This window comes from Uranotaenia lowii, chromosome 1 (assembly GCF_029784155.1).
Source record: "Uranotaenia lowii strain MFRU-FL chromosome 1, ASM2978415v1, whole genome shotgun sequence".
NCBI classification, from domain to species: domain Eukaryota; kingdom Metazoa; phylum Arthropoda; class Insecta; order Diptera; family Culicidae; genus Uranotaenia; species Uranotaenia lowii.
In genome coordinates this window covers 168,283,159-168,305,317 of record NC_073691.1, presented here as the reverse complement: position 1 = coordinate 168,305,317, position 22,159 = coordinate 168,283,159, and the positions used below count along the sequence as shown (strand labels likewise).

At 38.3% G+C, this 22,159-nt stretch overlaps 1 protein-coding gene across 1 annotated transcript in view; it reads right to left on the bottom strand.

The window, feature by feature from the left end:
* Positions 1 to 7,426: 7,426 nt before the first annotated feature.
* The window catches only part of LOC129747064 (octopamine receptor beta-2R), a 305,644-nt gene continuing 290,911 nt past the window's right edge, over positions 7,427 to 22,159 (bottom strand). Inside the window, exon 6 of the mRNA XM_055741114.1 lies at positions 7,427 to 9,056. Coding sequence (XP_055597089.1) covers positions 8,049 to 9,056 — 1,008 coding nt within the window. The 3' untranslated portion in view covers positions 7,427 to 8,048. The remainder of the gene's footprint in view (positions 9,057 to 22,159) is intronic.

The following is a 22,159-nucleotide window of genomic DNA, read 5'->3' as shown; positions in this document are numbered from 1 at the left end:
GGTCAAAAGTTGAAATCGGAGCTAAACTAATTTCTCGTGGTACTAACACTAGTAGCTTGTACTAGCGAACTCACGACACTAATTTTCGTCACTTACAAGTCAAACCCTTTCACTAGAGCAGTCGCAAGTTGAAATGGGAGCTAAACTTATTTCTCGCGATACTAACACTAGCAGCTTGTCTTATGTCTCATATCTCAGGACTCAGGTTTCTTTTCTCAGGTCTCAGGTCACATGTCTTTTGTCACAGGTCTCAAGTCTCATGTCTTATGTCTCATCACTCAGGACTCTGGTCTTATGTGACAGGTCCTTGTCTCCGGCTTCAGGTCCAAAGTCTCATGTCTCAGGTCTCAGGTCTCATGTTTCATGGCTCTTGTCTCATGCCTCAGGTTTCATGTCTCAGGTCTTAGGTCTTTTGTCTCTTGTCTCAGATCTCAGGTATAAAGTCTCATGTCTCAGGTCTCATGTTTCATGATTCTTGTCTCAGGCTTCTGGTCTCATGTCTCATGCTGAGGTCTCAAGTCTAATATCTCTTGTCTCAGGTCTCAGGTCTCAGGTCTTAGGTCTCAGGTCTCAGGTCTCATGTCTCGTGTCTCAGATCTCAGGTCTCATGTCTCAGGTCTCAAGTCTCAGGTCTCAGGTCTCAGGTCTCAGGTCTCAGGTCTCAAGTCTCAGGTCTCATGTCTCAGGTCTCAAGTCTCATGTCTTATGTCTCATGTCTCAGGACTCTGGTCTTATGTGACAGGTCCTTGTCTCCAGTCTCAGGTCCAAAGTCTCATGTCTCAGGTCTCAGGTCTCATGTTTCATGGCTCTAGTCTCATGTCTCATGTCTCATGTCTCATGTCTCATGTCTCATGTCTCAGGTCTCAGATCGCAGGTCTCAGGTATTATGTCTCTTGTCCCAGGTCTCAGATATAAAGTCTCATGTCTCAGGTCTCATGTCTCAGGTCTCATGTCTCAGGTCTCATGTCTCAGGTCTCATGTCTCAGATCTCATGTCTCAGGTCTCATGTTTCATGATTCTTGTCTAATGCTTCTGGTTTCATGTCTCATGCTGAGGTCTCAAGTCTAATATCTCTTGTCTCAGGTCTCAGGTCTCAGGTCTTAGGTCTCAGGTCTCAGGTCTCATGTCTCGTGTCTCAGATCTCAGCTCTCATATCTCAGGTCTCATGTCTCAGGTCTCAGGTCTCAGGTCTCAAGTCTCAGGTCTCAGATCTCAGGTCTCAGGTCTCAGGTCTCAGGTCTCAGGTCTCAGGTCTCAGGTCTCAAGCCTCAGGTCTCAGGTCTTATGTCTCATGTTCTTAGTCTCAGAGCTAGGATTTTCCCAACTTCAAAAAGATTCTAAGCGTTTTCCTTTGAAAAGAATATTTTCTCTCAAAAACCGTGTTAATTCGCGAAATCCGTGTAAAAAAAACCGCTTTAATTCCTGAAAACCGTGTAAAAAAGACGTGTAAAAAAGAGTGGAAAAAAACCGTGTAAAAATATCTTTTTCGAAACATCCAGAAAAGACTTTTTAACGATTTTTTTTGCTGGAGATCTGTCAGGTGCTATCTTAAAATTATACCAAATAAAAATTTGGTGTGTGTGTGTCAAATTCTCCAGGTGGTCAAATTGATGACTCCACAAATTATCGATCAAAGTGATAGTAAAACTTCATCAAAAATCACGATTTCCCTTCAAAACACTGATCTACTGTCAGTGCCGCCTTGAAACGGTTCTTCGGTGGTAAATTTCCTGCGAAAAAGCTGAAAAACTACGAAATTGGATAAGTGCTGTTTTGTCTTCTGCATCGTTTTCTTATTTCCGACAAGCTTCCCAATCGACATCATCTATGGCTTCACCCACACTATCATCCCGTAAAAAACATCGCAATGGCAAAACTGAAAACGCACCGAATTCACAGGCTGATGGTATACGTAAAATTATATTGGAAGTGGTCAAGGAGTCACTAGTGGCTGTTACCGATTTTATGTCTGCCATCCAAAACTCGATGAAGGAGCTGCACCAGGATCTTATCCAGCTGAAACAATCTCAAACGATTTTCAACCAAATATCAAGCATGAAGGATGTTACTAAATGCACACACGACACCGCTGAGAAGAATACCATCATGATGTCATTATCTCGAATATGGAGCATGGTAGTGGACAAGAAAACACTCTTAGTTTGGTCGAGGAACTCGCTGAGAAATATCATTTGATGATAAAACGAAAATAACGAATTATAGACCAATTTCTGTCCTGAATGCGTTATCAAAACCTTTTGAAAGATTGTTATTTGACCAAATTGAGCAGCATAGCATACAACATAGCCTTATTCATGCTAATCAATTTGGTTTCGTTCCCAAATCAAATACACTGAGCGCGTGTGCTAATCTGATAAGTACGATTTCAGAAAGTCTTGATGAGAAAAAAAATTGTTGCCTGTGTATTCATAGATATCCGCAAAGCTTTCGATTGTGTTCATCACAAGATTTTAGTAAAAAAATTAAATATGTTCGGATTCTCAGGAAATGCTAGAAAGCTTATGAATTCGTACGTGTCCAACAGACAACAACTTGTAAAAATTAATTTCAAAGAAAGCAAAACCATGCCTATTAAACATGGAATACCTCAAGGTTCCATCCTGGGACCTTTGTTATTCATCATGTACATAAATGATATATTTTCCCTTTCTTTGAAAGGTAAATTACAGCTTTTTGCAGTTGACGCATCTCTGCTTTATGTAGTTGAAAACCTCGACATGCTGAAAGAATATATTTCACATGACATGCTTATCCTAATATCTTTCTTTAACCAAAACCATATGGCATTAAATTTGGAAAAAACAAACTTCATCTTATTTAACCTACATAAAAAATCAGATAAAATTCCAATTTCTGTTAATGATATAGCTATTGAACAAGTTTCTAAAGTCAAATATCTCGGATTACTGATTGATGAAAATCTACGCTGGAACGAACACATATTTCAAGTAAGCTCCAAAGTCACCACATTCATATTCGCTCTAAAGAAAATACGACATCTTATTTCTGAAAACGTAGCATGGAAAATATATTATGCTTATATACACCCGCACTTTGCGTATATGAATTGTATATGGGGATGTGCAGCTTCTGTACATCTGAAACCTCTTTCAACGTTACAAAATAAAGCATTGAAAATTGTGAAAAAGCTTCCAATACTTTTTCCAACTAATCAACTTTACTCTGCGAATGTGCTTCCCATGCATATTTTAAATAAATTTGAAATCTGTATTTTGATCTATAAAATCTTAAACAAGTTGACAAAAACCAACATTACACTTACTTTCATTTCGGAGATCCACTCGTATAGTACAAGAAGTAATGTAAACTCGAACTTTTACATCTCTAGAAGTAGAACAACGAATGTCTCTAACAGTTTTTTGAACAAAGGTCTAAATCTGTTCAATACTTTACCTCTGCATATTAGAAACATCGAAAGTCTTCCGCTTTTCAAGTCTAAACTTAAAAGTTACTTATTTAACGAAATTCAGCCTAGTAGCACTCGCCCACCTTGATGAAATCATACTGCACATAGCTGGTATGACTAGTCGGGGGGTTGGGGGTTACAAGGCTTCGCAAAAACCAAAAAAAACAATATGCCTAGCCCTCCCAAGAAATACTACATCCACCGAAGCAACGCGAATGCAAGCGCGGTAAATCTTGCGAAAACATGGACTCTTGGGAGATCTGGAAACAGGAAATGGTTTCCTTGCTACGCACAACCTGGTGTGGGATTTTTTGAAACATCCTTTCCTCATCCTTACCCTCCATTCCCCTTCCCTTTATCCCGTCCTTTGATCCTTTCCTTCCGTAAGTAGTAGTCAAACAACTTAGCTTTTTAAATAATAGTATCTAAGCACTCGTTTATAAACACACACACGCTACAATCTTAATACTCCACTAAGTGACCGACAACAGTTTTTTTAACTTATACGGTTTATATTCGCTAAATAAAGTAAAAAAAAATGATTTTGGTCTATGAAAACATTCATCGTACGCTACCTCAAACACATGCAAACATTAAATTGCAACGTAGATTCTCTGAAAATCTCATAAATTTTCATTCATGCGATCAAAAGTTATTCACAAAACAAAGTGTTACATTTTTTTTCGGATACACTCCTTATGACAGAAAGCTCCCTTTTAAAATAGGCATCAAATTTGGTTAGAAATCTTATTCTATTATTATTGAATTTGATCTAAAATTTAAGAACAACTGAGCAATAGCAATTGTATAACATTGTTTAGGTAAAACAATTTTAGATTTTCACTGAAAAACTTTAAAGGTCTGAAATATGGATAAAAAGTTTAAGCTCGAATTTCTGCAAAATCCTGGCATTTTATTTCAAAATTGACGACCAAAAATCCGTTCAATATCCGGGCAAATTTTGTCAAAACCCAGAAATTATTTACTAAACAAAAATCAAGAAAAATAATTGAAAAAAAATTTGTTTCGTCAAAACTTCTCGACAGACTTTGAATCGTTTTTAGGCATCCAAAAAACCTTTCATAAAACTTGCTCATAAAATTTTGTTTTTGAGGCATATATGTATAAAAAAATTCAACACAATTTGTTTATTTTTTGGTTTGATTTGTCGAATAATGTGAACAAATCCAGGCAAAATAAAGGAGTTTTTCAATGAATTCTAGGCAACCGGGTCGGGCCGGACTGTTACTAAATTTTGTATTAAATATCCGGGCAAACCCGGATAAAAGCGGGCCAGCTGGCAACCCTATTCAAGTATGATGGACTGCCTTAATGATGTAAACTATAAACTTTAAAATGGTTCAAATATTCTCGAGGTTGGTAACGTGAAAGTGATACACAAACAAAGTACTTGAGTTCAAATCTTTCATCTTGGTGTTTAATATCACTTTTACGTTGCTACCCTGTAAATAAAATTTTCCGGATTATCATTATTTGTTTGAATAAGCATTTCAATAATTCAGTACCCTAACAGGGGAAACATGAACATCAATGTGACACCTTGTAAATCTCGTTTCCACACATTTATTAACAGTACAGTTTCATCTGTTCGAACATTTGTTTTTGTGACTACAGCAGTCGAATTTTTCGTAATAATTTTTACCCTTAGAAGCATGAAGCACCTTTGTGCTTTTTCTTATACTTGCTTCAGTGACAGAAAATGTTCTATGGTTCTAATTTTCAAATTCTACAAATTTTCTAAAGTTTTCATCGGATTTTTGAACTGTTAATATTTGAACTGTACCTTACGCCTTTCTCGATGAAGAAAGCAAAACGCATGTTACGAGCCAATACCGGCGTCCATGATGAAATTGACACACACAAAATTGATTTGCAAAACTCGAGTTTTCATCCGATTGCCATCAAATTTTCAGGGTTTGGAAAATAACTACTTAACTTTTACCTTTTTGCTCATATTTTATTTACAGTCCATACGCAAATGCCCGAACCTTGGCCTCAACCCTGGCCATAAGATTCTGCACAACCTGTGAATCAACCGTTTTTTGCATGTAAACCCATACTTTCTTCAGTTTCTCGACTGTCTTCACTACCTTCGGTCGATTAAGAAGGTGCTGCCTAATAATGGTCCAGTACTTTTCGATGGGACAGAGCTCCGGAGTGTTGGGAGGGTTGAACATTTTCAGCACGAAATTGACCTTATTGTCCGCATTCCACTTCAGCGCGTATTTGGAGTAGTGGCATGAGGTTAAATCCGGCCAGAAAATCGTTTGGACGTTGTGGGCCCTCAGGAGAGGAAGCAGCCACTTCCGGAGGCACTCTTTCATGTTCACCTGTTCGTTCATCGTGTCCTGGGTCTCGAAAGATGCACTCCGCCTCCCACACGTAGAGATGCGACACTTATCCTTGGCCGTGAAAAACAGGTTGCCGGGGTTCTGTTTGAAGTCGGCCTTCATATATGTTTCGTCGTCCATGATAAGTTACTTTTTCCTTCACTTCTGGGCTTCCGTTCGGTGCCACTCGCGACACCGTTAGATTCGCTATTCCCAACGTTTTAGCGATGCTTGTTCTCGTGATGAATGCGCAAGATTTTATCACGCACGTGCTGTTATTTCGACTTCATTTCCGCGAGTTTTGATCACAGGACTTAAAAATTTGCAGAATGTAAACAACGCACTATGAACTAAATCCACCCAAATTTTCATTGAATTCTACCCAAAGGTTAAAAAGTTAGAGCAATTTCATAGTGTGACAATTTTATCGTGGACACCCTTTACATCATACTTTAACCTTTTGATGCATCTGTCGTATGGGTTTTTGGGGACAAACAATTTTGAGAAGTCATTGCAATTAAAAAAAATTGCATGTTACCTCAGAAGACGGTATGTGATTTTTGCAAAAAAAGGGATATTTCTTGGATATGTGATACATTCTTCTGTATGTATGTATGTATGTATGGTTCCCCCATCGGTAGCAAGGTCCAGCCTATGTCTGTGTGGCTTGGCCTTTCGAATTGACTTCTAGGGCTTCCACGGCCGATGGTTCATCGAGAGAAAGCATCCAACCCTCAGAAACCTACAATGGTTGGCACTCCACTCCGCTTGCAATAATTGCTTAAGGTTATCCCCAGATGCCTTCTCTCTGATAAATGAAATATAGTGTAAATATAATGATATATAAAAAGCAATATAATATAATATAATATAAATCATATGTCATTAAATAAATATGTTATAAAATATTGATGAATACTAATTCAAATAAACGATGTAATTAAGCTGTTTGTAATAATATAATTAAAAATAAAAATTTGATATAACTTTTTATATTTGTCTTTAATTACATGGGTTTTTTTCTATTGCTACTGGAAAAAAGGTTATCTTATATCTAGTAAAGCCAACAACTACGATTTTTTTGTTTTTTTTTTTGGTTTTTTTTTATCACATTTAAACAACATAGTAAGGACCCGAGTGAGAATATGGAGTGTATCAATCACTAAACCCATCACCAATAGCTAAATTCATATGAATTAAACGGAGCAAGTAAATTTCATATAATAAAACCCATCACCAATAACTAAGCTACAGTTCTATATTACATGATTACTTAATAAAATTACTAAATAGTTAATGATAAAATTAGAGCTCAGATAAATGAATTGAAATTATTCTAAATAAATATTTTGATATAACAGAGCGAATTAGGTAAGTGGCAATCCATAGTTAAATTATTGGAACTAATTTTGTAGTTATTCGCATTGAGAGAATAGATCCTCTATCTAGCCTGATTTGTTATTCTTCCTCTTTTTCTGATTCAGTGCCTTCAGAAATTTCACTCTCGCTATATTTATATATCTGATCTACTTGGTGTGCGAATTTCCCTCTGTCTTTTGCTAAATTCAACCAAACCTCTGGATCTAGGATATGTGATACATTCTTCTACTCATAAAAAACGCAAAAGTAAATTTAAACGAACAATTGTTTACATATCGTTTTTATATCTATAAACTATCATGAGAGTAAGCTTTCGCTTCCAAAACAAAAACACTTCGATTTGAGTTTTTCTTTGCACTTATAATTACTACCAACAAGTCTAACAATCTTTGGAAATCGCTTCCGACAAATCGATTTACAGTAGGTACAGTAGATAACGGTTGAAGCAGAGGTCTCACACGACAAGACAGACGTGTTCGTAGGCAACTAACTTTGTTCAATTGAACGGATCGAACTTGGGAAAATTTCGATGGAAGATAAATCGACCGCACTCGAACACCTGTTGATTGATTTTCGAATCTCACATTCCGGTAACCGATTTCAGAGAATGTGCTCCGGCATGCTAAAGTTTCGATGCCGGGAACGGAAACAAAAACCGCAACTGTACGGTTTCTTCCACTAGTTGGTGGTGTTGAGTTTGGAAAAAGGCAAACTTTTCCAAAGAGAAGTTTCCGGGAAACTTCCCAATGCGAGAAAGAGAAAGGTAAGGAAGGTGAAGAGAGAGAGAGAGATCACGCTTAACGATATGTGAGTCCAGATTATGCTCTGGCGAAAATGTGTCCACCCTCGGCGGCTGCGGCCATTGAGATTTATCGCCGCATGGACATGTTGTGTAAATGAGCAAACGGTGCCCGGTCGCTGTCTCGGAAGAAACGCCGGAAGGTTAGGCGCCAGAAGGCCGCCCGGAAATCGACACTATAGAACGCATAGATAAACGGATTGATGGCGCTGTTGATCCAGCCGAGCCACGTGAAGAATTCGCCCAATTTGTTTTCCCGAAGTTCGGCCGGCAGGAAGGGCGTTATCAGATAGTGGATGAAGAAGGGCAGCCAGCAGGCGATAAAGCCGCCGACCACGATACTCAATGTCTGGGTCGTTTTATTTTCGCGCTTCATCGAGAGAATCCGAGACGAGAGTGACTTTTGCTGATGGATTCGCATATTCCGGGCTCCGGTCCCAGCAGAGGTGGCCGACGTCGTAATTGAGTTACTAATGGTATTGGTGCGCCGCAAGCCCCCACTGTTGGCCACTTGATTTGCTGTTTGTGGCTTTATTTGTTGATTGAAAACATTGTTGGTCGAGGGCCAAAGCTCGGTTGTTGAGGCCAGTTTGTAGTGCACGTTGTTGTTAGAAGAACCTCGTTTTTCCACCGGTGACTCTGGCCCATCGCCCTCGCCATCCCCTCGGCGGCCATGCTTTCCTGCTGCCGCCGTTCCAATCGAGTTGATGTCGACCAACTCGTAGCACCCATTCTTATGATTTCTGCTCTTGCTCATCCCCCCGACAGATGTAACCACTGAACAATCATCCAGGGAGCCACCGGTCAGCTGTGTCACGTAGGTTGCCGTTGCAGTGGACAACTGGGACGAGGACCTCTTGTGTTTGCCGGCCGGGCTCAGCTGCCCGGTATCCAGTTCAGAAGCATAGTGGTAACACACATCGTCAACATTTGGTACACCGCAGCCAGCAGCACCTCCCCCGATTCCTGTTACGCCTCCTCCTCCTCCGCCACCGGAATCCAGACCAACCGGAGCGCCTCCCACGTTGATACCGCAGAATCCTGCCCCTGTCAGCGGGTCTCGGGCCCGATGGCCTTTCTGTGGACAAAAAAAAAAAAACAAACAAACAACAATGTAAGCGCATTCAGATTGAAGTGCCAATTAGGGGCTGCTTTTAACATTTTTTTTCAACAATCTCAATGGTCCCAAGTAACAATTTGAGATTTATTTCAACCTTTATAGCTCGTTTAAAATTATTGAATAAATCTGCTTCATAAGCCAGGGCGCAATCTGCTTTAAAGCTGACTTTTGTATTAGTAGGCCCTGATTTGACAAAGTCCTTGAAGCTGATTGTATAAGTTTCAATAAACACCATTATTCGACCTTTTGAACGTAGCTTTAAGCGAATTTTAGAGCTCGCTCAAAACTTCGTCTGATCTTTACTTAGCCTTAATATGGTTCGGGTCAGGTCGGATAAAACGGACACTGCTCAGAATAGGTACATTTTGCCGCAAAAATTGCTGTAAAAGTAGATATTTTTGTGAGTTAAGTATTTGAAAACGTTTTCAAGCCAAATTGGAACCAACTGGTCGAAGTCCAGAAGCGAATCAGTGTGGTTTCGGAATTCCGTATTTTATAGGCGCTTTCTTCACCGGAGATCCTATTTTCACAGTTTTTATGGCCTGTTTGAGATGGTGAGTGCTTTTCGACCGACAATTGCTCTTACTAAGATCTTTTGAAGGCATATGGAGGATCAAACCGATGAAAAATTTTAAATACCTGGAGAAACTTATGTGTCCGTTTTACCCGACCTTGAGGTGTCCGTCTTACCCGCCTTAGCAACTTTTTTTTCAAAACGTTTGCTGTTCAAGCCCTTTGACGGAAATTCTCCAATTTTCCTCCAGATGCTTAGAAAGAAGCCTAATAAGCACTCGAAATTTTTTCGAGTTATGAACTATTTAATGAGGAGAGAAAATTACATCAGATAATGGATCCTCGAGTTTTTTGTTTGTTTTGTTTACTATGATGGGAGCTTGCTTGCTATAAATAAACAAAGGTTCTCGAAAGTGTTGATACACTTAGGTAGACGAACATATTCTTATCATTAGATTTGTGATAAACACTGTAATTCTCGAAATATTGAAAGTGTCCGTTTTACCCGCTGTGTCCGTCTTACCCGACTTTCCCCTATCGGAATTTGATAATATAATCACATTTATTTTCGTCAAGTTATGAATAAATGTCAGTTTTAAATAGTGATTGATATATGTTTGGATTATATGTGAACACTACGAATTCACTCTTCGTCGATTCAAGAACAAAAGCTAGTTGACATTTTTTTCCACTTGCGATTCTGTGTTATTGTTTACGTTTGCCACGCGATTCGTCAGTCCGGATCAATCACCGCGGTGTAAAATTCGGTTGTCGCGAGTTGAGTTCACCAGAACCAATCCCAAACAACATACTGAAGATTTTATTTCCACCTGACTGTGCACTAATCTTGCATCTGCCTTCACTCAGGTATACGGGAACGGGAAGAATACGCTTCTCGGAAACAAGGAGGTTCGCAGGCCCGTGCGGAGCTTATAAAATAGGAACCGGTAAGCTAAAAAATAATCGTAACAAGATTCAAAACACGGGCTAGAAATCTGATAATCATTCAGATCTATGCGCCAACTGACGTTGCCGATTTGGAGGAAAAAGAGCAGTTTTCCAGTGAATTGCACAGCGTGTTTGAGAAAATTCCGGAGGGTGATATTCAAATCAACTTAGGCGAATTCAACGCAAAGATTGGCTCCAATAATCACCACTTTGAGCGCATCATGGAGCGCCATGGTCTATGACAGATGAGCGAAAACGGAGAGCTGTTTGTAGAGTTTTGTGGCAAAAACAACATGGTGATCGGTGGATCGCTCTTTCCCCATCGACCAGCACATAAGGTCACTTGGGTATCCCGAGATGGTCGAACAGAAAATCAAATTGACCACATCTGCATCAGCCGAAAAAGGATAAGGAGCCTTCTTGATGTCCGCAACAAACGAAGCGCAGAAATTGCATCTGATCATCACCTCGTCCTTGGCGAGATACGACTGAGAGTCGCGCGTGTTCAGCGGCGAGAGGAGAAAGTCGGTTGTCCATGCGACGCTCGCAGGTTCGAGAATCTAGAGGTGAAAAGGGCATACGTTGAACAGCTAGAATCCCGAGCCTCGGAGCTGCCGACAGACGGAACAGTCGAAGAACAGTGGTGTACAATCAAGAAGAGGCTGGGTCATTCGGCCGAAAGTCATGAGGCCGAAAGCCATTCGGCCGAAGGTCATTCAGCCGATTGATCTTAGGCCGAATGGGCTATCTGGCCGAACAGGCCACTAGGCCGAATAGATTATTCGGACGACGGTTATCCAGCCGAATGCTGTTAGGCCGAAAGGACGCAAGGCCGAAAGGATGTTCGGCCGAGTGATCCCTAGGCCGAAAGGTCATAAAGCCGAATGGTCATTAGGCCGAATGGTGAATGAATGTTGGTTAATCGCCGCGATGTATTGTTGTTGAATTTTATCGACGTTTTTCGGCGAGTTTTACAAATTAAAAACTGTTTTTTACCAGTTGTCCAGACGTTTCGAGCTACTTTGGCGTTCGCACCTCTTCAGTGGACACTACAATATATTTTAAATTACAATTTAATACTACAATTACAATTTTTGATTTCAAACTTACAAATTACTGGCTTTCGTCCATACTAATTTGTTCTGGCTCAGTTTGTTTTGTTTTTCGTTTACATTTGTGTGTCAGTGTCTGTGTTAATTTGGAAATGACGGGGTCGTATGGTGTTTTAAAATTACATAAATCTCGTTGTCTGTTTACAACATTGTTGTCCCCTCTTAGTTTTATGTAAAAGGTTTCTGTAGTTATTCTTGCGTTGTATCCTGCTACTCTTTCTAAAATCAGCAGTCTGCGCTTGCTGAGCTGCAAGGAAAGGGAATCGCGCCGGTGTTTTTCAAGCGATACGTCGACGATTGTTTGGTTGCTGCCAAAAACGAGCAACAAATGGAAATTTTGAACACGTTCAACAGTTTTCATCAAAGGCTTCAATTCACCATCGAGCACGAGATGGATGGTAGAATAAAGTTCCTTGACACAATTTTGCGCCGAGAGGAGGATGTTATCACGACAGAATGGTTCCCGAAGGATGAAGAAGGACGCTATATTGATTTTAATTAATTGAGCCCTTTTTCACACAAAAAGAACACAGTTGTAGCACTTGTAGACAGAGCAATAAGACTCACACATACTGTTTACAGGGAAAAAACATTGAGTACTGTTAACAAAATTTTAAAACTCAATAACTATCCACGGAACTTAGTTTCTAATATTATAAAAGAAAGAACACATCAAATTTATAATAGTTTAAGTGTTACGAATAAGATTATGAATAATTTTGCAACCATCCCCTACTGTGCCGGCTTAGGAGAAAAACTGGCCAGATATCTAAGACAATTTGATATTAATGTTGCTTTCCAGCCATTAGACAAAATAAAAAACGTAATTTTCACGAAAACTAAAGATAAAATTCCAAAAAATAAAAACATTAATGTGGTCTACGAAATAAAATGTGGAAAGTGTAAGAAATCATACGTTGGTGAAACTAGCCAGTATTTAGAAAAACGAATCAAACAACATCAAACGAATGTATCAACGAAACAAATGAGCACTGGTTTAGCAAAACACAGCTTAGAAACTGGTCATATTTTTGATTTTGAAAACACCACAAAATTTTAGAAAGAGTAGCAGGATACAACGCAAGAATAACTACAGAAACCTTTTACATAAAACTAAGAGGGGACAACAATGTTGTAAACAGACAACGAGATTCATGTAATTTTAAAACAGCATACGACCCCGTCATTTCCAAATTAACACAGACACTGACACACAAATGTAAACGAAAAACAAAACAAACTGAGCCAGAACAAATTAGTATGGACGAAAGCCAGTAATTTGTAAGTTTGAAATCAAAAGTTGTAATTGTAGTATTAAATTGTAATTTAAAATATATTTTAGTGTCCACTGAAGAGGAGCGAACGCCAAAGTAGCTCGAAACGTCTGGACAACTGGTAAAAAACAGTTTTTAATTTGTAAAACTCGCCGAAAAACGTCGATAAAATTCAACAACAGGCCGAATGGTCGCAAGACCGAATGGTCGCAAGGCCGAATGGTCGCAAAGCCGAATGGTCGCAAGGCCGAATGGTCGTAAGGCCGAATGGATGCTAGGCCGAAAGGTCGTAAGGTCGAATGGTCGTAAGGCCGAATGGTCATTAGGTCGAATGATCACAAGGCAATCCATTAGACCTGATGACCATTCGGCGTGATGACTATTCGGCCTAACGACCATTTGGCCTAACTACTGATCGGCCTAACTACTGAGCGGCCCGACATGCAAGAAAGCGATAATATGTCTTACAGGCCTAGCATAAATTCGGTCCAACGACCATTCAGCCTAGAGGCTATTCGGCCTACCGACCTTCTAGCATCCATTCGGCCCGACGATCATTCGGCCTAGTGACCATTCGGCCTGACGACCATTCGGCCTAATGACCATTCGGCCTATCGCCCATTCGGCCTGATGACCATTCGGCCAAATAACCTTCGGCCTAATGTCGCATTCGGCCTATTGTCCTATTCGGCCGAACATCCGTTGGCCTTTCAACTCATTCGGCCTAGCGACCTTCGGCCTAACATCTTGCGGCCTATCGGCCTTCGGCTGAATGTCCGGCCCTCAATCAAGAATGCCTTTATCACGACGAGCCATGGTACTCTCGGTAAAGTTTGTGGAAGAAGCAGTGAATGGATATCGGATGAAACTTGGAGGACAATCGATGATCGGAGAAAGGCAAAAGTCAGAATTGAGCAGGCATGTACCGAGTCAGCTAAAGCAGCCGCCCGCTTACGATATGCGGAACGGGAAAAGGCAGTCAAAAGAGCTTGTAGTCGAGACATAAAAGCCTGGACAAGCTACCTAGCCGAAGTGGGAGAAATAGCCGCCGCCAATGGAGATATCCGATTACTTTATGACATTTCTCGCCACCTCAGTGGTGCAAGGACTAATGCAAGAATGCCGCTGAAAGACCGAGCAGGTGAGTTATTGACCGAACGAACAGATCAGCTCAAACGATGGACTGAGCACTTCAAACAACTCCTCCGAGTCACGAATAGCGATGGCCAACAGAACCCGCAACTCGAAGCGCCAACAGTAAGCCGCATAAATGGCGTCAACTCGGAAGTGCCCTCGCTGGCTGAAATAGAAGCGGCAATCAAAAACATGAAATCCAACAAAGCACCTGGGATCGATTGCATCCCTGCTGAAATGCTGAAAGCCGACCCTGCCCTGTCAGCACAAATGTTGCACCGTCTTTTCGCTGACATCTGGAATACTGCAACATTCCCCGCGGACTGAATGCAGGGTATCCTCGTGAAGGTCCCGAAGAAAGGTGACCTGACCGAGTGCGGTAACTGGCGAGGAATAACTTTGATCTGTACAACTCTCAAAGTACTCTGCAAAGTGATCCTGAACAGGACCCTGGAGAAAATAGACGCTACACTCCGACGGCAACAAGCTGGATTCCGAACTGGTCGATCATGTGTGGATCACATCACAACGCTACGAATCATACTGGAACAAATCAACGAATTCCAGGACTCTCTTCTGCTGGTGTTCGCTAATTTCGAAAAAGCATTCGACCGACTTAACCATGAAAACATCTGGGCTGCTCTAAGGCAAAGAGGAGTCCCAGAGAAACTAGTCGACCTCATCGAAGTACAGTACGAGGCATTTTCGTGCAAGGTCTTGCACGACGGGGTCTTGTCCGAACCAATCCCGGTAACTGCTGGAGTGAGACAAGGATGTATTTTATCACCGCTACTTTTGCAAATCGTAATGAATCATTCTGACTGGATCGATCGACTGTGCACCCAACCGAGGATTGCCGTGGAATCCTTCAACAATGGAGCAACTGAACGACCTTGACCTGACTGGCGATATTGTTTTGCTCTCCTAAACACAACCTCACCGAAAGTTCCAAGGTAGCAGGTCTCAAAGTCAATGTCGGAAAGACCAAGTCGATGGAGATCAACACAGGAGATCTCTCCAGTTTCATGGTAGCTGGGCAACAAGTTGAGAAAGTGGAGCTCTTCCAATATCTTGGTGGTCAGATAACGCCTGATGGTGGTACCAGGAAAGACATCGAAACCCGGATCAGAAAGGCCCGATTTGCGTTAGCTACTCTCCGAAACATCTGGCGGTCACGCCAGATCTCTCTAAGAACGAAAATCCGAATTTTCAACTCAAACGTCAAATCCGTATTACTGTTCGAGTGCGAAACTTGGTGGACATATGCGGTAACAACGTGAAAATGGCAGGTTTTGGTAAACCGCTGCCTGCGGAGTATCATCCGCGCTTGGTGGCCTGGCAACTGGATCTCGAATGAGGAACTACATCGAATGAGGAACTACTACGTGTCATCAAGGGGCGCAAGAAATCGAGATTCGGGAACATAAGTGGAGATGGATTGGGCACACGCTGCGAAAAGATGAAAACGAGACTTGTAGAGAGGCGCCAGATTGGAATCCAGAAAGATTTCGAAGAAGAGGCAGACCCAGAAACTCGTGGCGGCGAAGCCTAGCCGCCGAAATCCGAACTGTCGACGAGAATCTTAAATGGGACCAAGTGAAGACGTTGACTCCGGATAGTCAACAGTGGAGGTCTTTTCCACGGCCTTATGAACCGGAGATTCGTCGCGGAAGCATAAAGTAAGTAGATAAGTTTCCTTTCAATTCGCTTAAGTCTTCATTCACACCAAACTGATCCCACAACTCGAGTAAGGTGTTTTTTTATGTATTCTAATCTGTCTCCTCAACCTGAATGAATTCTCATTCTCACTACGCTGACTTCTCAACTGGTTTGAGTTTGATTTCACTGAAAGCGGTCCTCTCAATTTTCTTAAACGTCTAATTTTAAATTTATTAAAAGCTGGTGTGTCAATCCACTTCACGGAGAAAAATGACGACAGTTGTTCCAATGATCTCAGCTATTACGTCTCGGTGGTCGAGTGGTTAGCGTGGTTACACGGTTAGCGCTGGTCCACTGATGGCATGGGTTCGATTCCCATCTCGGTACTGGGTGTTAAATGTTAATCTTAAGTTGTCCACGTCATTTATTCAGTCTGTAGAGCCCAGATCGGCTAAGACGGTGTATGTCTTTTATTTAAATCGATCTTCAAAATGAAGTTGATTTTTTCGCATTCAATTATAAATAAAGTAGATTCAACTATATACTGTTGATTTACCTTACGTAATCATGTATAAATATAATTGATTCAACTTTAATAGTATAATTGATTTAACTGTAAATTCGATAGATTGAACTTCAATTGTATGATTGATTCCACGCATTCAACTATAAATATTATAGATTCAACTACAAACTGCTGATTGACCTTCTGTAATCAATCACAAAAATTGAGAAGACGTTAAATATGAGAGAATTAACTTCAATTGTAAATATGATAGATTCTACGCATCCAACTATAGATATAATAGATTAAACATGATCATCAACTAAATATGAGTTTTGCTCGATCGGAGCGGCTACCAAAACAACTAGAAATGTGAGAAAGTGAAAATGTGATTTAAGGAGTTTATAAATTGTGTACAATAAATTTCTCATTCTGAAAAAAAAACAATGCAGTAGCGTTAAATATACAAGGCAAATCTACAATATATAGAGTAAAATCTACTATACCTTTATAGTTGAATGTACAATACTCATTGTTAAAAGCAGAAGATCAATCAAACGATTTTAGTTGAATCTGTTGAATGCTCAAAATCAATCAAACCCATATAGTTGAATATATTATATGTATTATTTAATGCACGTAAACAAACAGATAATAACTTATACATAAAGTTGAAAGCTTGATATTTATGGTTGGTCGAGAATCAATCCGAAATATGATTGAATATAAGTGGATTATTGTTGGAAATACTACACTCAGGAAAATTATTATAACGATATTCATAAGATACGTCTTATGAACCGCTTTTACGAGTGCAAATTTATTGTTCATAAGAGTCTTCTGAAATTCTTTCAATTTTCATAGGAATATCTTATGAAAGGAAGAAGAAAAGGCATTGTGAAAAAACAATGAACACATTCATTCATTCCATCAGTTTTTCATCGTCTAACGGTACGAAATACTCGCCAGTTGAAGTAATAAGTTTTTCCCAATAGTCAAATGTTATTTTTATCTCCTGAGCGGTAAATTTGATTTGATGTACATTTGATATATTAATATACCAAAACATATTTTTTGTTTACTATTCAGCTGATCGGCAAAAAAACGAAAACGTTGAAGAATCGGATGCGACAGAAATGTTTATGGTGGAACTGGTTGTTGATGTGCTGCTGATGGTGACCATTAATGATTTAATTTAAATTTGGAAAGCAATAAAGTAAATGATTCTGCATCAAATATCTTGAATTATTCTTAATAGAAAGTGTTTTACTCTTTCCATAAGAGCCTCTTATGAAAAGCAACAAACTCTCATTGCAGTAGACGTTCATCTTCAGAATTCACTCGCCCCATAAGACAATCTTATGAATTTCAATTATTTTTCTAATGGCGCCACTTCACAAGAGAATCTTGTGGCATACATAATAGTAATTTTCTGAGTGTATACTTTTTTCCGTGTTGAGATTCCATCTTCACCTATCTTTCCAACTACAGACCCCGTTCGATTTTGGCAACATTCGATTTTGGCAACATCCGAGCAAAAACCGTTCGATTTTGGCAACATCCAAAAAAACGGTTTTTTTTTGTCACTTTTTTATTTTTTATTTACATTTCAAAATAATCAAAATTAATGTAAAACGTAATATTAGCATGAAATATTTCAATTCGGCTTATTTATAATAGTTTTAAACTGTAAAAACACGATTTTTTCCATGTTTTACTGCTAAAAACTAATATAATTGAGCCAAATTGAAAATGTTTATGCTAATATAAGATTTTGCATCAATTTTGACTAATTGGAATAAAAATTAAAAATAAAAAAGTGACAAAAAAAAAACCGTTTGATTTTGGCAACATTCGATTTAGGCAACATAAAATTTACGGGCGTGTTGCCAAAAACGAACGGGGTCTGTACTTGGTGGGATTTGTTTTTCAGTTGATTTCAAGCTGTCCTTCATTCTTGATAAATCATGGCATCTGGTAACTCCTAATTTCTGGTAACACTTATTTTTTTACCCTAATTTACTCTTCAGTGTCAATATGATAATTCAATACACTAATGGAAGTTTTAGGGTTTAAAACTTTTTTCAGGCGCATCAAAACAATACAATTTCTTTGGGGGGGGGGGGGGGGGCATGAATTTATCAAATCTTTCATTTTGTATCATTAGTTTTTATGGACGCTCCCTTAAAACCCCTAAAACTCCCTTAAAACTCCCTAATCAGACCTTGAGTGTCAATTTGACATTCCTGAAGTGGAATAGTTCTAAATCGTTTCCTCTGCTATAATTTTTTTTTCAAATGCATCAATGGAAACATTTTAATGTTAGTTAAAAATGTTCCCAACATGTTATACAGCTATATTCACTTGCTTCCTCGCACATCAACTTCTAAATTAAAAAATCCGAAAAAGCATCCCTTAATAAAACTACCGTAGTCGCTTCTCATCACATTCGCTTATCATAAGCAAAACTCCTCAGATCGGCTTTTCCAGTGTAAGAGAAAGCAATTCTTTCGTCTGCTCCCCAAGGTTGCCAAAAAAAAATTCAGTGTTTTGACGAAATAAAAATTCTGACTTTCTGTGATATTTCCCAAACATTCTGTGATGGATTTCTGTGATGCCATTAATCCGTTAATTTCATACAAAAGTCATGTCAAATTGCGTCATTTTACATTTTACTTAAGAAAAATCAATCAAAATTACAAATTTTTCAACTCAAAGATATTTATCCAAAATTTATATCTATTATATAAAATTCTCTTGTAACGGTGTTTGTAGTACTACTCCTCCGAAACGACCCAAACGATACGAATGAAATTATTTTTATAATATTCTGTAGCCATGCGAATCGGTTTATATCGAATAAAAACAACACAAAGTCGCATCAATTGTCCGTAATAATTAAATTTGTAGTTTTTTGAATGAAATAAAAGTCATGGCTTCCATTTTTTCGAGACTTTTTTTCCTTTAGGCGGTTTGTTTTTCGTCTCCAAGGTCGAGGCGGCGCGAGCAGACGTCGTTAGAAGAAAGTAACCATGGCATAGCATACTGATCAGTGAGAATATTTTGGCGCGTATTTCTCAACCAAGCATATTTTCAATGCAAGTGGTAGCGATATGATGCCTTGATGTGATTTTTTTTTGTTCTTGATTCCTAGCTCATTTCTACAGCACATGGTTATGAATGACGCCTAGATGTGACTCAGGTTGACATTTTGCTGATCGAATAAAACATATAATATTTGTTTTGCCAAAATCTGAAATTGAAAAGTCAGGCATCTATTTTTATAGATTTTCATTTCTTCGAGGGGTTTGTTTTTCGTCTCCATGGGCGAGGCGTCGCTAGCAAACGTCGTTGCAAGATAATAGTAACCAAAGCACAATGAGGTACACTTTTTTTTTCTTTCCACCACATTGACCAAAGCATACTGTTCATTGATCGCTGGAAAAATTTAAAAATTAGGCGCCTATTTCTCAATAAAGTACCTATATTTCTAATGCACGTGGGGGCGATATGCAACCTAGATGTGTTTTTTTTCTTGCTTATTTGTACACAGCACATGGTAATAAATGACGCCTAAATGTGACACGGATTGATATTTTATCGATCGTATTAAAACCATATAAACGATTTCAAATATTAAAACCATTTTTAATTCGTGTTAATTTAAGTAGTAAATTGTTGTCCAAAAAATATAAATTTGGTAATGATAAATATGAAATAATGTTATGACACTTTGCGGACGTTTGAAAATAAGAAATTGGGAAGCTTTACAATAAATTTCGTATAATCCTATACGCCTAAAACGCTAGACACATTAACTGAACAAGAGTCTGTTGTATTCTATTTTGTTTAATTATAGAGGATTTTAACCAACTTGGTCATTCGTCCTCTCAACAAGAGTCTGTTCTTTGAAATAGATTAGATAGGATTGAAGTTTTAAAAGGCCGAATAAACTATTTGATTTTTGGCAAACGTAAATTGAGGTTATCAATAAAATAATCTACTTTTTAATAACAAAGAGTGAGGATTTGCATTTTTTGGAAGAATTTTCAATTAAGAAAGTAGACTAGAGCAAGTGCAAACTATCAACTTTTACAAAAAATGTATACATTATTTCTTTATCTAAAAATTGTTGGGCCCAAAAAAAAATTGATTGAATAAACTTAACTCTTTTTTTTAAATCATTCACCAAAAAAACTGCTTACACGTTTTTTGTTTGTTTACACACAATTCAAGTACAAACTTAACATGAAAAGTGTGTTTTTCTTTTACATGTTTTGGCTATATAGAAGAGACTTTTGATTCACTTTTTTGTTGAACAGTTTTTTTGTGATTGATATTCCGGGGGCAGCAGATTTTTATGATGAACTTTTAATATGACCTGAAAGTGTTAAAAATAATATTAATTTCTGTAATTTCTAAAGTGGAATAAGTGAAAACGCGCCATTTAGCTATGAAACATCAACAATTTAAGAATTTTATCTCCAAAATGGCCAGAAAGGATATCCCGAGTGTTGAATCTGAAGCGGATATTCAAATTATTATAAAGGTCTTTGTAAATCAAGGTCTTTTGGTTGAACAGCATTCAGTTAAATAGAAGTACCAAGCATTAATTTATTCCGGAGAAAAACTTAGGATACAGCGATGAAAGTTGATAAAATAGACAAACAAGAACAAGTATTAAATTCATTTTAAAGTCTTTTCACTGACGCATCTGAAAAAGACCTATCGACATTTCTTTTTGTCAACATAACTAATATTTTTTTTGAAAATTTTACTTTTTTCAGAGAAAGAAAGTTGAACTGCGGTGATTAGGATTTGACCGGTGTTTCATTTTTGAAAATTAGGATTTACAGTAAAAAAGACACATAATTTGTATTAAGGTTTTGTTTATATGATAATTTCCAGGAAACAAAATGAACTCATGAAACCATCGAAGCCTGAACAGATTATTTCTTTTCAATCTATTAATTTTTTAAAAAAATCTGCTTTTTAATTAAATGTTATTAAATCTTAAAAATATAACATAATCCTGAATGAAATCGCAGAACACCACCAACAATGTTCAGGAAATTTTGAAATCAGAACTACTTCAATTAAAATCTTTAAAATAATGGGTGAATATATCTAAACATATGTTTTCCTCTTTTCAAAACCAACCGTTTCTTTGATTCATTGGGTTAAAGTTCAAAAGAATTAATTTGCATTTTTTGCTTGAATAAAAAAAAGGAATTTGCAATACACAAAATCGCCATTTAATGCCATGACAAGTGCTGTTTGGGAACACTTTAAGTTGAAATGTGTAAAGTCTATAACTTAAGTATCAGGCGAATCTTTTTGAAAATGATTTTGGTGAAAATATGGATTTTAATTCAAACTGCTTCGAAGGATGAGGATGGTGAATAAAAAGCTGTTTCAAAATGGTTAGTAAAAAATCTTTTCTTACGTTTTTTTAATTCTTCAGCTCTAAAAAAATACACCATCCAAAGCTAATTGGGAGCTGAAAGCGCTGCGTTAGGCAAAATATTCGGCAAATACTCCAAAAATTGTCCCGATATTAAAAATAATATAACAAAACGGAATAAATCTACTGAATGGAATACAGCAAATGAAACATAAATATTATCAACATACAGTTATTTATTGAACAAGTTACAAAAATTGGATTTTAAAAGACCCGTTGAGTTTAAATTCTTTGGTTTAATTTTGATAGAATTGAGCGGGACGATTCGAGTAAAGGGAAAGAAGGGAAATGTAAAGAAAACTAGGAAAAATAGAAAACGGACGCCAAGTTGAACATGGTAAGACAAAGTTTACCGGGCCTGCTAGTCTATTATATAAAATTCTCTTGTAACGGTGTTTGTAGTACTACTCCTCCGAAATGGCCCAAAGGATTCAAATCAAATTATTTTTAGA